The 13,138-nt window shown below is 40.3% G+C and overlaps 1 protein-coding gene across 2 annotated transcripts in view; it reads left to right on the forward strand.

Annotated features, from left to right (window-relative positions):
- PHF21A (PHD finger protein 21A) overlaps positions 1–13,138 on the forward strand; it is a 193,639-nt gene that overhangs the window by 147,471 nt on the left and 33,030 nt on the right. The window contains exons 8-9 of one of the 2 annotated variants that reach the window (XM_007455792.1): positions 1,248–1,337; positions 5,209–5,502. In XM_007455792.1, coding sequence (XP_007455854.1) covers positions 1,248–1,337; positions 5,209–5,502 — 384 coding nt within the window. The remainder of the gene's footprint in view (positions 1–1,247; positions 1,338–5,208; positions 5,503–13,138) is intronic. The other variant, XM_007455791.1, reaches the window with a different exon arrangement.

Here is a 13,138-nt window from a genome sequence, read left to right on the forward strand (position 1 = left end):
CCTGCTATCTATTTAAATAACTATAGAGGTGTTCTTACACCAAGGATCAAAACTCTTTGAGGTATTATCTGAGGCCAAAGTATGACTTGACTTAAGGGGGGAAAGTGTCCTTCACAGAGGCATTTACACTGTTTCATGTATCTCTCCCTCTATCCTAACCACACTCCTTCCTGTGAAACTAGAGTGCTTAAACTCTCTGGTGCTATGTTACCAATTTGGGGAAAATGCCGTGAATTTTTTTAGTACACTCTTCCTTGAAATTGCACTCAGGAAGTACTGGAGTTAGTTGGGCACTTTAAAATTTTTCAAGAAACTCACAAATAACAGTGTCCATGTCCAAGGTCCATAGAAGGAAGGAGTACTTGAATAAAAATTGTTCTTGAGGGCTTCCCTGGTGGCGCAGTGGTTGAGAGTCCGCCTGCCGATGCAGGGGACACGGGTTCGTGCCCCGGTCCGGGAAGATCCCACATGCCGCGGAGCGGCTGGGCCCGTGAGCCACGGCCGCTGAGCCTGCGCGTCCGGAGCCTGTGCTCCGCAGCGGGAGAGGCGACAACAGTAAGAAGCCCGGGTACCGCAAAAAAAAAAAAAAAAAAAAAAATTGTTCTTGAGATTTCTAGGGTAAAACTGTCTAAAAACTGTTTTCAGAATATAACCAGATTGTAGTTTAAATGTCCGTTCTTAAAATGGAAGCTAAGAGCTCTTAGTGGCTTTCGAATAATGACCAGTGGTGAGTGAAAGTAGAGGGCATTAAAGTGAAGCTTTACTACTTACCCAGGAATCTTTAGGGAAGCAACCAAATCACTCAGCCGGACGCTGAGAGTTAGAACATTCTCTGTAGGAATAAAGCCGTTCACTGTTACATAAAGCACTTATATTAGGAAAAAGCCCATTTGTCCAGGCAGCAAGTTTGATTTTACTTTGTATCCATTGTTGACTTTTAAAATACATAAGTGCTAGAGTTCTTGGATGTCAAAGGACATTGTGTGATTGCTGAGCTTGCTGTGTTCTACATTAGATGTGTAAGGAAACAGAAATGTGGTTGGTTTACTTTATGGGGTTAAGCATGCAAGTAGGAGAGTAAAAAAGTTTCTTAAGGCAGTGTTAATTCAGATGATTAATTCTACGATGAAAGCTTATAGAAAATATTGTCTGATTGAGAGAATAGTGATGCTGAAAATACTTTAAGAATACCATCTTTGATATTGAATAATTATTTTCCTCTTTGATTTATTTTTCTCATTTTTTAGCAGGTTCAGGCAACACCTCCTCAGCCCATCAAAGTACCACAGTTTATCCCCCCTCCTAGACTCACTCCACGTCCAAACTTTCTTCCACAGGTGAGTAAATCAGTTGACAAGCCCAGTGATGGGTTAGGTGGGACAAAAATCCTCATGGGCCCTTTCTAAGCAAAGGATTCTAGCTGCAGATCTCTATACCATTAAGAAGCTTTTTTTTTTGGCCGCACCGCACAGCATGTGGGTCTTAGTTCCCTGACTAGGAATCGAACCCGTGCCCGCTGCAGTGGAAGCTCTGAGTCTTAACCACTGGACCACCAGGGAAGTCCCACAGAATAAGCTTTATTTATTTATTTATTTTTAATTGGAGTATAGTTGCTTTACAGTATTATGTTAATTTCTGCTGTACAGCAAAGTGAATCAGCTATATACAGCTATATACATATATCCCCTCCTTTTTGAATTTCCTTCCCATTTAGGTCACCACAGAGCATTGAGTAGAGTCCCCTATGCTATACAGTAGGTTCTCATTTGCTATCTGTTTTATATTTAGTAGTGTGTATATGTCAATCTCAGTCTCCCAGTTCATCCCACCCCCCACCCTTTGCCCCCTTGGTTCTCTACATCTGTGTGAGAAGAAGCTTGTTTTATCATCAGGGTTTCTTAACAATGATGAAAGCCTGTAGCAGAGGGATGTAAGGAAAGGGAAATTTTCCTAAATTTAAAATAATTAAGATAATGGCATTTTAAACCTTATAACGTTGACTTACTGGAAGAATTTAGCCAGAACTTCCTGCCAGTGGGGAAGGAACGCGGTTACCACTTCTTCCCCACAACCTCCCACCTGACTCGCTGTGTGCCAGGGAGAGTAGGAAAGGAGACAGTAGTGACACTAACTGGTAGGAAGCGTTCAGTTCTACTCTGGAAAGTGATGACATAGAGCATCATTCTTAAACACAAAGTCATGATAATAAAGATTCAGACTAGGAAGCTACACAGGGAACTTTCTACCAAGACCCAAGCAACTCTACCCATATTCTCATGAGAGTGTTCTTCCAGCAATTGGCTGAACTCACCATTCTTATGGCAGAATGTCATGATTGTCCCAGTCTGGACCTTGAGAGGAGTTGACTTGCCTGGTAGAAAGATTGGGTGTTCCTGTCTGAAGCCTCAGCTTTCAGGCAAAGAGAGAAGGGAAAGGATGTGTGTGGTCAGTGTCCATAAGTGATTTCTGAATTGCCTCTGGGGAGGGATGGGCAATGCTAACATAAGATTATTTCAATCATCTATCAGATAAATTCTTAATGAATACCTTAGGTGTCAAAAGAGCACTAAGAACTATGGATATGAAGTTTTCAAGATAGTTCTCAGCCTCATAGAGCTTCAGACACATGTACAGGCAATTACTGTGTCCATTATGGGAAGTACAGGGTAGTCTGAGAATACATGGGAAGGACAGCCAACTCATTCTTAGAATATTACAGAAAGTTTCCTTGAAGAGTTGACATCCCATCTTAGACCTAAAATCCTAGTGAAGTTAGCTTGAGAAAGTTTTGGGGGAAGAAGAAAAATGTCCCAGGCAGAGAGAAGAGCCTATATGCAAGTCTGCAATGCAGAGAGACATGTCGGCTTAAGGAACCAAAGGACATTTGGTGTGGCTGAGCACAGTGGGCCATGTGGCTGACTCAGGCTGGAGTAAGGTGAGGCTGGAGAAGCCCATAGGCCAAAGCCTTTGGAACCTTGTAGGCTATATAGGAATTAGGGTCTTACCTAGGAACAGTGGGGATCCATTAAATTACTTTCAAACAGGTACTTGACATGATCAGATTTTTGTTTTAGAAAATTCCCTCTTACCACTGTGTGGAGAATAGATTGGAGATTGTCAAGAATGTGGCAGGAAAAACAGGACATTGTCAGCAAAAACAATAGCTAATATTTAGGGAATCTTGCTAATGTGCCACTTACTGCACTAGGCACTGTACATGGGTTATCTATTTTAATCCTCACAACAACTCTGTGAAAGTAGGTATTCAGGTAAGAATCTAAGAATAAAAATCTAAGGCTTGGTCTTTGTTTTTCAAACGGTGGGGCATGACCCATTAGTAGGCTGTGAAATCAATTTAGTGGATTGTAACCAGAGTTTTTAAGTAAAATGAACAAGACAATAGGAAATGTTAGAGTATGTAGCACATAAGTATTGTTTCATGAAGTTTTTATGTTACAGAGGTATAGATAAATATCTATGTACGCGTATTCGTTACAGAGTGAAACAGATTTCCTGTTGTGTATCCACAGCACACACTATAGGGTTGTTTTAGATGCAGCTAAGTATTCAGACTCACAAGACTATCAAAGGCCACACTTGGCACCAGTCTACTTGGAATCATATAGGACAGAAACCAGAGCTTGCCAGCAAGACGGCTTCTTCAGTAGGAATCCCTATAGCAGTCCATATGCTGTCCAGGGACGGCTCAGGTACAGGGAAGTGAGACCTTTATCAGGTCAGTGGGAGAGCCACCCTAGCACAGAAATCTTATGCCTTACAGGAGCCTAATATATCTTATAACAATTCTATAGGCATGGCTCTCAAGGTCCCTGCAGTGGACAGGCACAGTTACAAGAGTCACCCCATTTCAGGAAGCCCAAAGCAGGGTGTCTCATCGTCTTTTTTTTTTTTTTAAACAACTTAAAAATGTTGATTTTTAATAACGTATTTCCATCTCTGCTTTTTGCAAGTAATGGAAATGTTAGATCTGATTTAGCAGCAAGAGGTCGTTTGTACCATAAGCAGTGTTGCCTGCTAACATAGTTGACATTCTTCCCTTATCGGGTTTCCCGGGGTATACACAGCTAGAGAGTTAACTGAAGGTGAACTTCTTATGCATAAGGAGAAAGGATTTTGCCCACAGGTCAGAGTTTAGAAAGTTTGAAAAATACTCTTAGAGAGATTAGGTGTGTTATCTTAGGTTACACAGCTAGCTAGTAAGTGGTAGAACCAGAATTTGAACCCAGGCAAGACTGATCCCATGTTTTTAATCACAGTTTTCTGCCACTGTTTCAGTAAAGCAAACCCAGCTAGAGTAGTGGTAGTGAGGATAGAAAGTAGACATATCTGAGAAGGATTTAGGAAGTAGAGGTAGAGAAGGAAGCATTAGGAATGATTCTGAAGTTTTTTTAGTAAGAAAGGGGCATTTACTGAGGTAACGGTTATAGGAAAAAGAAAAGATTTGGAAGGAGAAGTTGATGAGTTTTGGATATGCTGATTTTGAACTCCTTGTGAAACTTCCAAGTAGAGACGTATAACAGGGAGTTGAATAAATGACTCTGAAGTTAAGGAACTGTCTGGTCCTGAGATACAAGTGTGGAAGTCTTTAGTATACAGATGGTAGTTGAAGCTGTAGGATGCAGGGAGAGTTCCCAGGAGGAGTGAGGACATTGGGAAGAAAAGGGGTACCAGGACAAAACCCTGAGAAATATTTATATTTTGGATTGGGCAGAGGTGGAGGAAGCCACAAAGGAGACTTAGAGAAGGAGCACCCAAGAACAGGGAGTTAGTTAGAGGGCCAGAGATGGGAGTGAACTGAGCTGTGGATATGAAGAAATTTAGAACGTGAATTAAGGGCAGTGGCAGCATTATTACCATACCGGGCACAAGTTCTGGGTGGGACCAGTCTCTGGATTAGGCATTTGACCTCAGCCCAAAGAGGCGGCACAGTATAGGAGAGGGAGCTACGGTTTGGAATCAGAAAAACTACATTCGGGGGTAACATTTGCATCCTCTTAAGAGCTGATGCATCTTTGTAATATTATATATGCTGAGATCTATAGAATTGATAATACTAAAGTGGATATTAATATTTGTACTGAATACCATTTCACTCACATATATAGTGTAGATGGTCTGGCAATGTCTAAGATTTATAGGACTTGAGAAGTTTAAGTAATGCAATAATTGTTCTTTCTTTCTCCATAGGTTCGACCTAAGCCTGTGGCCCAGAATAACATTCCTATTGCCCCAGCACCTCCTCCCATGCTTGCAGCTCCTCAACTTATCCAGAGGCCTGTCATGCTGACCAAGTTCACTCCCACGACCCTCCCTACCTCCCAGAATTCCATCCACCCCGTCCGTGTCGTCAATGGGCAGACTGCAACCATAGCCAAAACGTTCCCCATGGCCCAGCTCACCAGCATTGTGATAGCTACTCCAGGCACCAGACTCGCTGGACCTCAAACTGTACAGCTTAGCAAGCCAAGCCTTGAAAAACAGGTACAGGCAGAGTATGCACCTGCTTTGGGCAGTAGCTTTGCCATTGAGGCTGGTCAGTCTGTAAGGGGTCTTTATCTTCTCAGCGGCTCTTTATGTTAGCGCCATTGTCTGTTACTTATCATGTGATAATTTATCCACAATGCAAAAGAGCTGTTCTTACTGAAGAAAGTTGGGTTGCTTTACCCACCATCCCCATATAGATGAATTTTGATTCCCGTGTGAATGAGCTCCCCCTGCTGGTTCTGAAGCAGAAATTCACAGATGGGTCCTGCTGCCCTCAGTCAGGAAGCACAGATAAGGTGGTAAACAGAAAATGCTATATTCATTTCGGCCCAGTAAGAATCCAGATGAGGATATCACTATGAAAGTTAGGAAGAATAAACAAAGCAAGGAAAAGGATTTCATTTCAAAGATTTTCCCTGGTTATTACAGACAATGAGGAGCCAATGAAAATACTAAGATTTCTAAAATTCATTCTTTGAACTCTAGAGGATACAGACATTTTAGCTCAGATATTGAAGGCTTTCATTTATATTTCTAAAATCAGATTTTCTCCTAAAAACACAAGTCTATAGAAATACAGGTAACCTCCAAAGATACTTAAGGGTTCTGTGACAGAAAGATTTCTAAAACCAAGGAAAAGGATTTATAGGCAGTCACCATATTCTATTTAAAGAAAGACCAGTGACAAGAAAGAAGAATTTTGGAAAGAAAAGCTCTTTCAAGAAAGTTGATTTAAAAAGTCATTGCCCTATTTCTTATTGATCAGGCTTGAGTTCTCATTTGAAAATAGTCTCTGGTGATCCTGAATCTTCTGCTTCTGGATGGCTGACCATGATTCAGAGAGGCTGGCCAGATGGTGGGGAATGAGAAGGCTTCCTGCTGCCTTGGCCACCTTGAACAGAGGAGCCTTATACATGGAATACCAGCTTTCTGCCCAGGCAGCTCATAAATGCAGCCGATCTGGCACTAAGAACCTGGGTACCAAAATCTCGTATCAAGAAATACCAGCAAGAACACATCTCTATTCCTGGGGAGGCTACTCAAACCCCCAAAAATGCTTTGAGGAACATTTAGAGATAAATTACTTACATGTATTTTAGATCAGGAGTTTTCAAATTTATTATCAGCAGAACTTCAGTATTAAAATAATGAAAGTAAGGTGCCCAAGCTTAGGAGTTTGGGTGGGGGCATGTTTGTAGACCAGCTGCCATCATGTCCCGTGCTGGCTCTCAAAGGACGACCTCTGCGGAGCATTAGTGTTGTAAAGAATGTGGTTTCGAAACATTATGTTATTTATTTATTTAAATTTATTTATTTTGTTAGTTAGTTTTGGCTGTGTTGGGTCTTCGTTGCAGCTCGTGGGCTTTCTCTGGTTGTGGTGAGCAGAAGCTACTCTTCGCTGTGGTGTGCAGGCTTCTTGTTGTGGTGGCCTCTGTTGTTGTGGAGCATGGGCTCTAGGTGTGCAAGCTTCAGTAGTTGTGGCACGCAGGCTCAGTAGTTGTGGTGCACGGGCTTAGTTGCTCCGCAGCATGTGGGAGCTTCGCAGACCAGGGCTCGAACCCGTGTCCCATGCATTGGCAGGCAGATTCTTTTTTTTTTTTTTTTTTTTTTTTTTTTTTTTTTTATTTTTGGCTGTGTTGGGTCTTCGTTTCTGTGCGAGGGCTTCCTCCAGTTGCGGCAAGTGGGGGCCACTCTTCATCGTGGTGTGTGGGCCTCTCACTGTCGCGGGCTCTCTTGTTGCGGAGCACAAGCTCCAGACGCGCAGGCTCAGTAGTTGTGGCTCACGGGCCTAGTTGCTCCGTGGCATGTGGGATCTTCCCAGACCAGGGCTCGGACCCGTGTCCCCTGCATTGGCAGGCAGATTCTCAACCACTGCGCCACCAGGGAAGCCCAGCAGGCAGATTCTTAACCACTGTGCCACCAGGGAAGTCCCTCGAAACGTTATTTTAAATTATTAAATATTATTTCTCTTTGACCTCTTTTTTGATAAAGATATTTTTAGGAGACAAGAATCTTCAGTTTCATTTCATTTTTACATTTCTTATTTTTTCTGATTACAAAGATGATACCTGTTCACCGTAAAGGAAAGCTCAAATGTTACAGAAATATATATTGTAGAAATGTATCCCCTCATAATCATTGAAGAGAGTAAATTTCTCCCATAATTTTACCCTCCAAAGTTGCTATTAGCAGTTTAGATTATATTCCTCCACATATTTTCTTTTTAAAGGAAAAGACAAAATCAAACTATGTATTACTTTGTAACTTGCTTTTTTTTCTTATTAAATCTTGAATATCTTTTCATATCCCAGCCTTACATATTGATAGAGCTTTTCATTTTAATTATAAAAATATCATAAAAAGGTATCCATGAATTCTTAAAAATAAAAAAATATTATTTTGTAGCAGTGAATTCCATGGTCTTTCTTCTTGTTGATCTAATAGAGGAATGTAGTCATTGCTGTTTTAGTTTAGCAGGCCACCTGGCACGGCAGTCTTTCAGGTTATCAAGCTCAGTCAGCAAGGATTCTCTTTAGACTCCATTCTCAGAATTCTCTTACTTCAGATCTTTCTACTATCCTCTTTTTTTTTTTCCATGTTTCATTTCCCATATCTTATTTATAGCTGTTAAGAGATCCCATAGATGAGCATTATGTAGCCATGGAAGTACCACTTACAGCCTACTCATAGAGTTATCAAAACCTGTGTCCAACATTCTCTCTGTGGCCAGGCTAGATGAGTTCCTTTCTGCTTGCTACTCTTTTGTTTAGGGTGATAACAGTCACTTAATAAAAAATATTGATTCTGTGCCAGCTGCCATGCGGCATGTGCTAACACAAGGGTTGGGAGGTCAAAGCCTGTACCCTCACAGAGCTTGGTCTGGGGCAGGCACTGTGGCTCTGCCTCCAGGGGAGGAAGCATGGCAGGTCGTGTAGTTTCACGTAGGCATAGGAAAGGGAGAGGCAGCGTCAGCTGTAACAACAGTGGTCTCACTTCTCCTTCCACCCATCAGGCATCCCCAACTTCCTTATCCACCCTAGATAAGAGAACCTGTCTTATCCCTTATCAGAAGCCACATTACATTGTGTCTGTGAGAAACTGAGTGGTAGAGTTTAAAAAGCTTTGAGGCTAGAAACATACTTAGGCAGAAAGGCAGATACAGCCAGACAGACTTATATCATGGCCCCCACACTGCCTCCTGTTATGTCTTTGTCATCTCCAGCACTCTGTGAAATGGGGCTAAACACCTGTGGATGGCGGAATGATGTAAAGAGCTTAAAGTCCGTTAGACTGTGTCTGACGCATTTAGTTCTCAGGGATTATGTTCATTTCTTATCCACGTCACCCCACCCCATTCCCTGCAACAAAGACATCTATGTATATCCCTAAGGCTAAGCTACTGAAAAAAATCCTAGGTCCTATGGGAAAATTTGTCAGATTGCCACCCATTCCCCTACTTCCATCTATATTTGTATAGGAACCTACACAGTGTCCTCTAAAAAAAAAAAGAGTACTTCCAAGTTGAGAGTATTATCCAATGTATTAGCCTCAAATCCCAGCTTCTCTTTAAGGAAACTTGAGGTGGTAACTCTTTGCCCTCAATCCAAATTTTTTTAACCTTGATTGATGAAACTATTTGTACATTTAAAAAATTTTCGGGCTTCCCTGGTGGCGCAGTGGTGGAGAGTCCGCCTGCCGATGCAGCGGACATGGGTTCGTGCCCCGGTCTGGGAAGATCCCACATGCCGTGGAGCAGCTGGGCCCGTGAGCCATGGCCGCTGGGCCTGCGCGTCCAGAGCCTGTGCTCCGCAACGGGAGAGACCACAGCAGTGAGAGGCCCGCGTACCGCAAAGAAAAAAAAAAAAAAAGAAAATTTTCAAGCGCCTAACTTTCATTATTCATGCAGCCCAGCCTTAAAAGATGAATTTGTAATTCAGGGATATAAATGGCTAATTTAGTTCTATCCAGAGCTTTTGGTTTTTATCTTTTTAAAACCAAAAAAGAACAGGATTTGCAAATTCATACAGGTGCAAAGTAGGAAATATATCAATAAACAAGTAAAACAGACTGGGAGTAAGCAAGTAGATTTTTTTTTCACTTTCAGTGGGAACATGAGTACAAGAGACACATCCCACTCTTAATTTCTTTGAAATAGTAAGACAAGTATGACAAAATTGACAATTTGGCCTTGGTGTCAAGAAGATAAGAGAAAGTAGAAGAGACTGTGGTAAAGTGCAAAGTAATATGCTCCATCTCAAGGCGGCAGCAACTTTTTGACAATAGCCAGTTTTTATCATATGAAAACTTTTTCAAGAAAAGCCAGAAATCCAGATATTTTGAGAGATTTCAAGATATACTTTTGAGATTAAAAACAAATAAAAATAAAATAAATAAAAAATTTAAAAATATATGTGTGTGTATATATATATATATATATATATATATCAGTAACTGTTTAAACACCATGTAGGCAAAAAATAACACCTGCCGGACAGCTTCACCTCTGGATAGTGGTTTATAATCTCTGATAGAGACCATACTTGTAGCTTAATCTTTTTTGTTTGTTTGTTTCCCAACCTAATTGTTTTTTCAATTGAGGTGAAATTCTCATCACATCAAATTAACCATGTTAAAGTGAACAACTCAGTGGCATTTAGTACTTTCACAATGTTGTGCAACTACCACCTCTGTCTAGTTCCAAAACATTTTTATTACCCCAAAATGAAACTCAGTACTCATTAAGTAGTTACTCCTCATTTGCTCCTCCCCTGCCTCTAGCAATCACCAATCTGCTTTCTGTCTCTATAAATTTACCTATTCTGGGTATGTCATATAGATGGACTCATACAGTATGTGACCTTTTGTATCTGGTTTCTTTACTTAGCATAATGTTTTAAGATTTATCCATATTGTAACATGTATTAGTACTCCATTCCTTTTTAATAGTCAAATAGTATTCCATTTGTATGTATATACCACAATTTGTTTATCCATTCACCCATTGATAGATTTGGATTATTTTCACCTTTTGGCTATTGGGAATAGTGTTGCTGTGAATATTAATGCACTAGTATTTGTTTGAGCACTTATTTCCCATTCTTTGGGGTATATACCTACAAGTGGAATTGCTGGATCATATGGTAATTCTATGTTTAACTTTTTGAGGAACTGCCAAACTGTTTTCCACAGCAACTGAATCAGTTTACATTCCCACCAGCAAGGTATGAGTGTTCCATTTTCTTCACCTCCTTAACCAACACTTATTCTTTTCCTTTTTAAAAAAATTACTGCCATCCTAGTGGATGTGAAATGATATCACGTTGTGATTTTGATTTGCATTTCCCTAATAATTAACGTTGTTGAGCATCTTTTCTCGTGCTCGTTGGCCATGTGTAAATTTTCTTTGGAGAAATCTCTGAGTTCTTTGCCAGTTTTTAAACTGGGTTGTTCATGTTTTTGTTGTTGAGTTGTAAGAGTTCTTTATATAATCTGGATACTGGATCCTTATCAGATATGTAACTTGAAAACATTTTCTCTCAATATATAGGTTGTCTTTTCACTTTCTAATGTCCTTTGATGCACAAAAGTTTTTAAATTTTTTCTTTTGTTGCTTGTGCTTTTGGTGTCATAGCTAAGAATCCATTGTCACATCTAAGGTCATGAAGATGTATCCCTAATTTTTCTTCTAAGAGTTGTACGGTTTTAGCTCTTATATTTAGGTCAGTAATCCATTTTGACTTAATTTCTGTATATAGGGTAAAACAAGGGTCCAACTTTATTCTTTTGCAGGTGGATATCCAGTTCTCCCAGCACTATTTGTTGAAGAAACTATTCTGTCCCCATTTGAATGATCGTTGCATCATTATTGAAAATCTATTGGCCGTGGATGTATGGGTTTATTTCTGGACTCTCAGTCCTATTCTGTTGGTCTGTATGTCTGTCCTTATGCCAGTACCAACCACACTGTCTTAATTGCTATAGTTTTGTAGTAAGTTTTGACATTGGGAAGTATGACTCCTCCAACTTTTTTCTTTTTCAATATTGTTTTGGCTATTCAGGGACCCTTACAGCTCTACATGAACTTGAGAATTGGCTTTTCCAGGCTTTCTGCAAACAAAGGGTGGGGTAGGGGGCTGTTGGAATTTTGATAGGAATTGTTTTGAATCTGTAGATTGCTTTGCATAGTATTGCCATCTGAGCAATATTCTGTCTTCCAGTCCTTGAACATGATGTCTTTCCATTTACTTAGGTTTTCTTTATTTCTTCAGCAGTGTTTTATACTTCTCAGTGTACAAGTCTTTCACCTCCTTGGTTAAATTTACTCCTAGGTTTTCTTTTTGTTTTTGTTTTTTTAAATAAATTTATTTATTTTTTATTTATTTTTGGCTGCATTGAGTCTTCCTTGCTGCATGCAGGCTTTCTCTAGTTGTGGTGAGCAGGGGCTACTCTTCGTTGTGGTGCGCGGGCTTCTCATTGCAGTGGCTTCTCTTGTTGCAGAGCATGGGCTCTAGGCACACGGGCTTCAGTAGTTGTGGCACACGGGCTCAGTAGTTGTGGCTCACAGGCTCTAGATCACAGGCTCAGTTGTTGTGGTGCACGGGCTTAGTTGCTCTGTGGCATGTGGGATCTTCCTGGACCAGGGCTCGAACCCATGTCTTCTGCATTGGCAGGTGGATTCTTAACCACTGTACCACCAGGGAAGTCCCTATTCCTAGGTATTTTATTCTTTTGGATGATATTGTAAATTGAGTTGTTTTCTTAATTTCCTATTAGAATTGTTCATTGCTATCATGAATTACCATGTATTAGAAATACAGCTGGTTTTTGGGTTGATCTTGTACCTCACAATTTTCCTGAATTCATTTATTAGCTATAGTAGTTGTTTTGTGGATTCTTTAGGATTTTATGTATATATAAGATCATGTCCTCTGCAAAAAGAGATAGTTTTATGTGTTCCTTTCCAATTTGGATGCCTTATATTTCTTTTTCTTGCCTAATTGCTCTGGCTAGAATTTCCACTACAATGTTGAATAGCAGTGATGAAAGTGGGCATACGTCTCTTGTTCCTGATCTCAGAGGGAAAGCTTTCAGTATTTCACCATTGAGTATGATGCTAGCTGTAGTTTCACATAAATGCCCTTACAAAGTTGAGGAAGTTCCCTTCTGTTCCTAGTTTTCTGAGTGTTCATATCATGAATGGGTGTTGGATTTTCACAAATGCTTTTTCTGCATTAACTGAGATGATCATATCGTTTTTCTTTGCCTTCATTTATTAACGTGGTATATTACATTGATTTTTTTAAAAATGTCTTCCATTCCTAGGATAAGTTCCACATTGTCATTGTGTATCATGCTTTTAATATGCTGTTGGATTCAGTTTGCTAGTATTTTATTGAGGACTTTTGCATCTATATTCATGACAGATATTGGTCTGTAATTTTCTATTATTGTGGTGTCTTTGTCTGGCTTTGGTATCAGGATAATACTGGCCTCATAGAATGAGTTAGAAAGTGTTTTCTGCTCTTCTATTTTTTGGAAAAGTTTTTTTTTTTTTTTTTTTTTTTTGGTACGTGGGCCTCTCACTGCTGTGGCCTCTCCCGCTGTGGAGCACAGGCTCCGGACGCACAGGCCC

The sequence above is a fragment of the Lipotes vexillifer genome, unplaced genomic scaffold, assembly GCF_000442215.2.
Source record: "Lipotes vexillifer unplaced genomic scaffold, Lipotes_vexillifer_v1.1 scaffold977, whole genome shotgun sequence".
In the NCBI taxonomy this organism is placed as follows: Eukaryota; Metazoa; Chordata; class Mammalia; order Artiodactyla; family Lipotidae; genus Lipotes; species Lipotes vexillifer.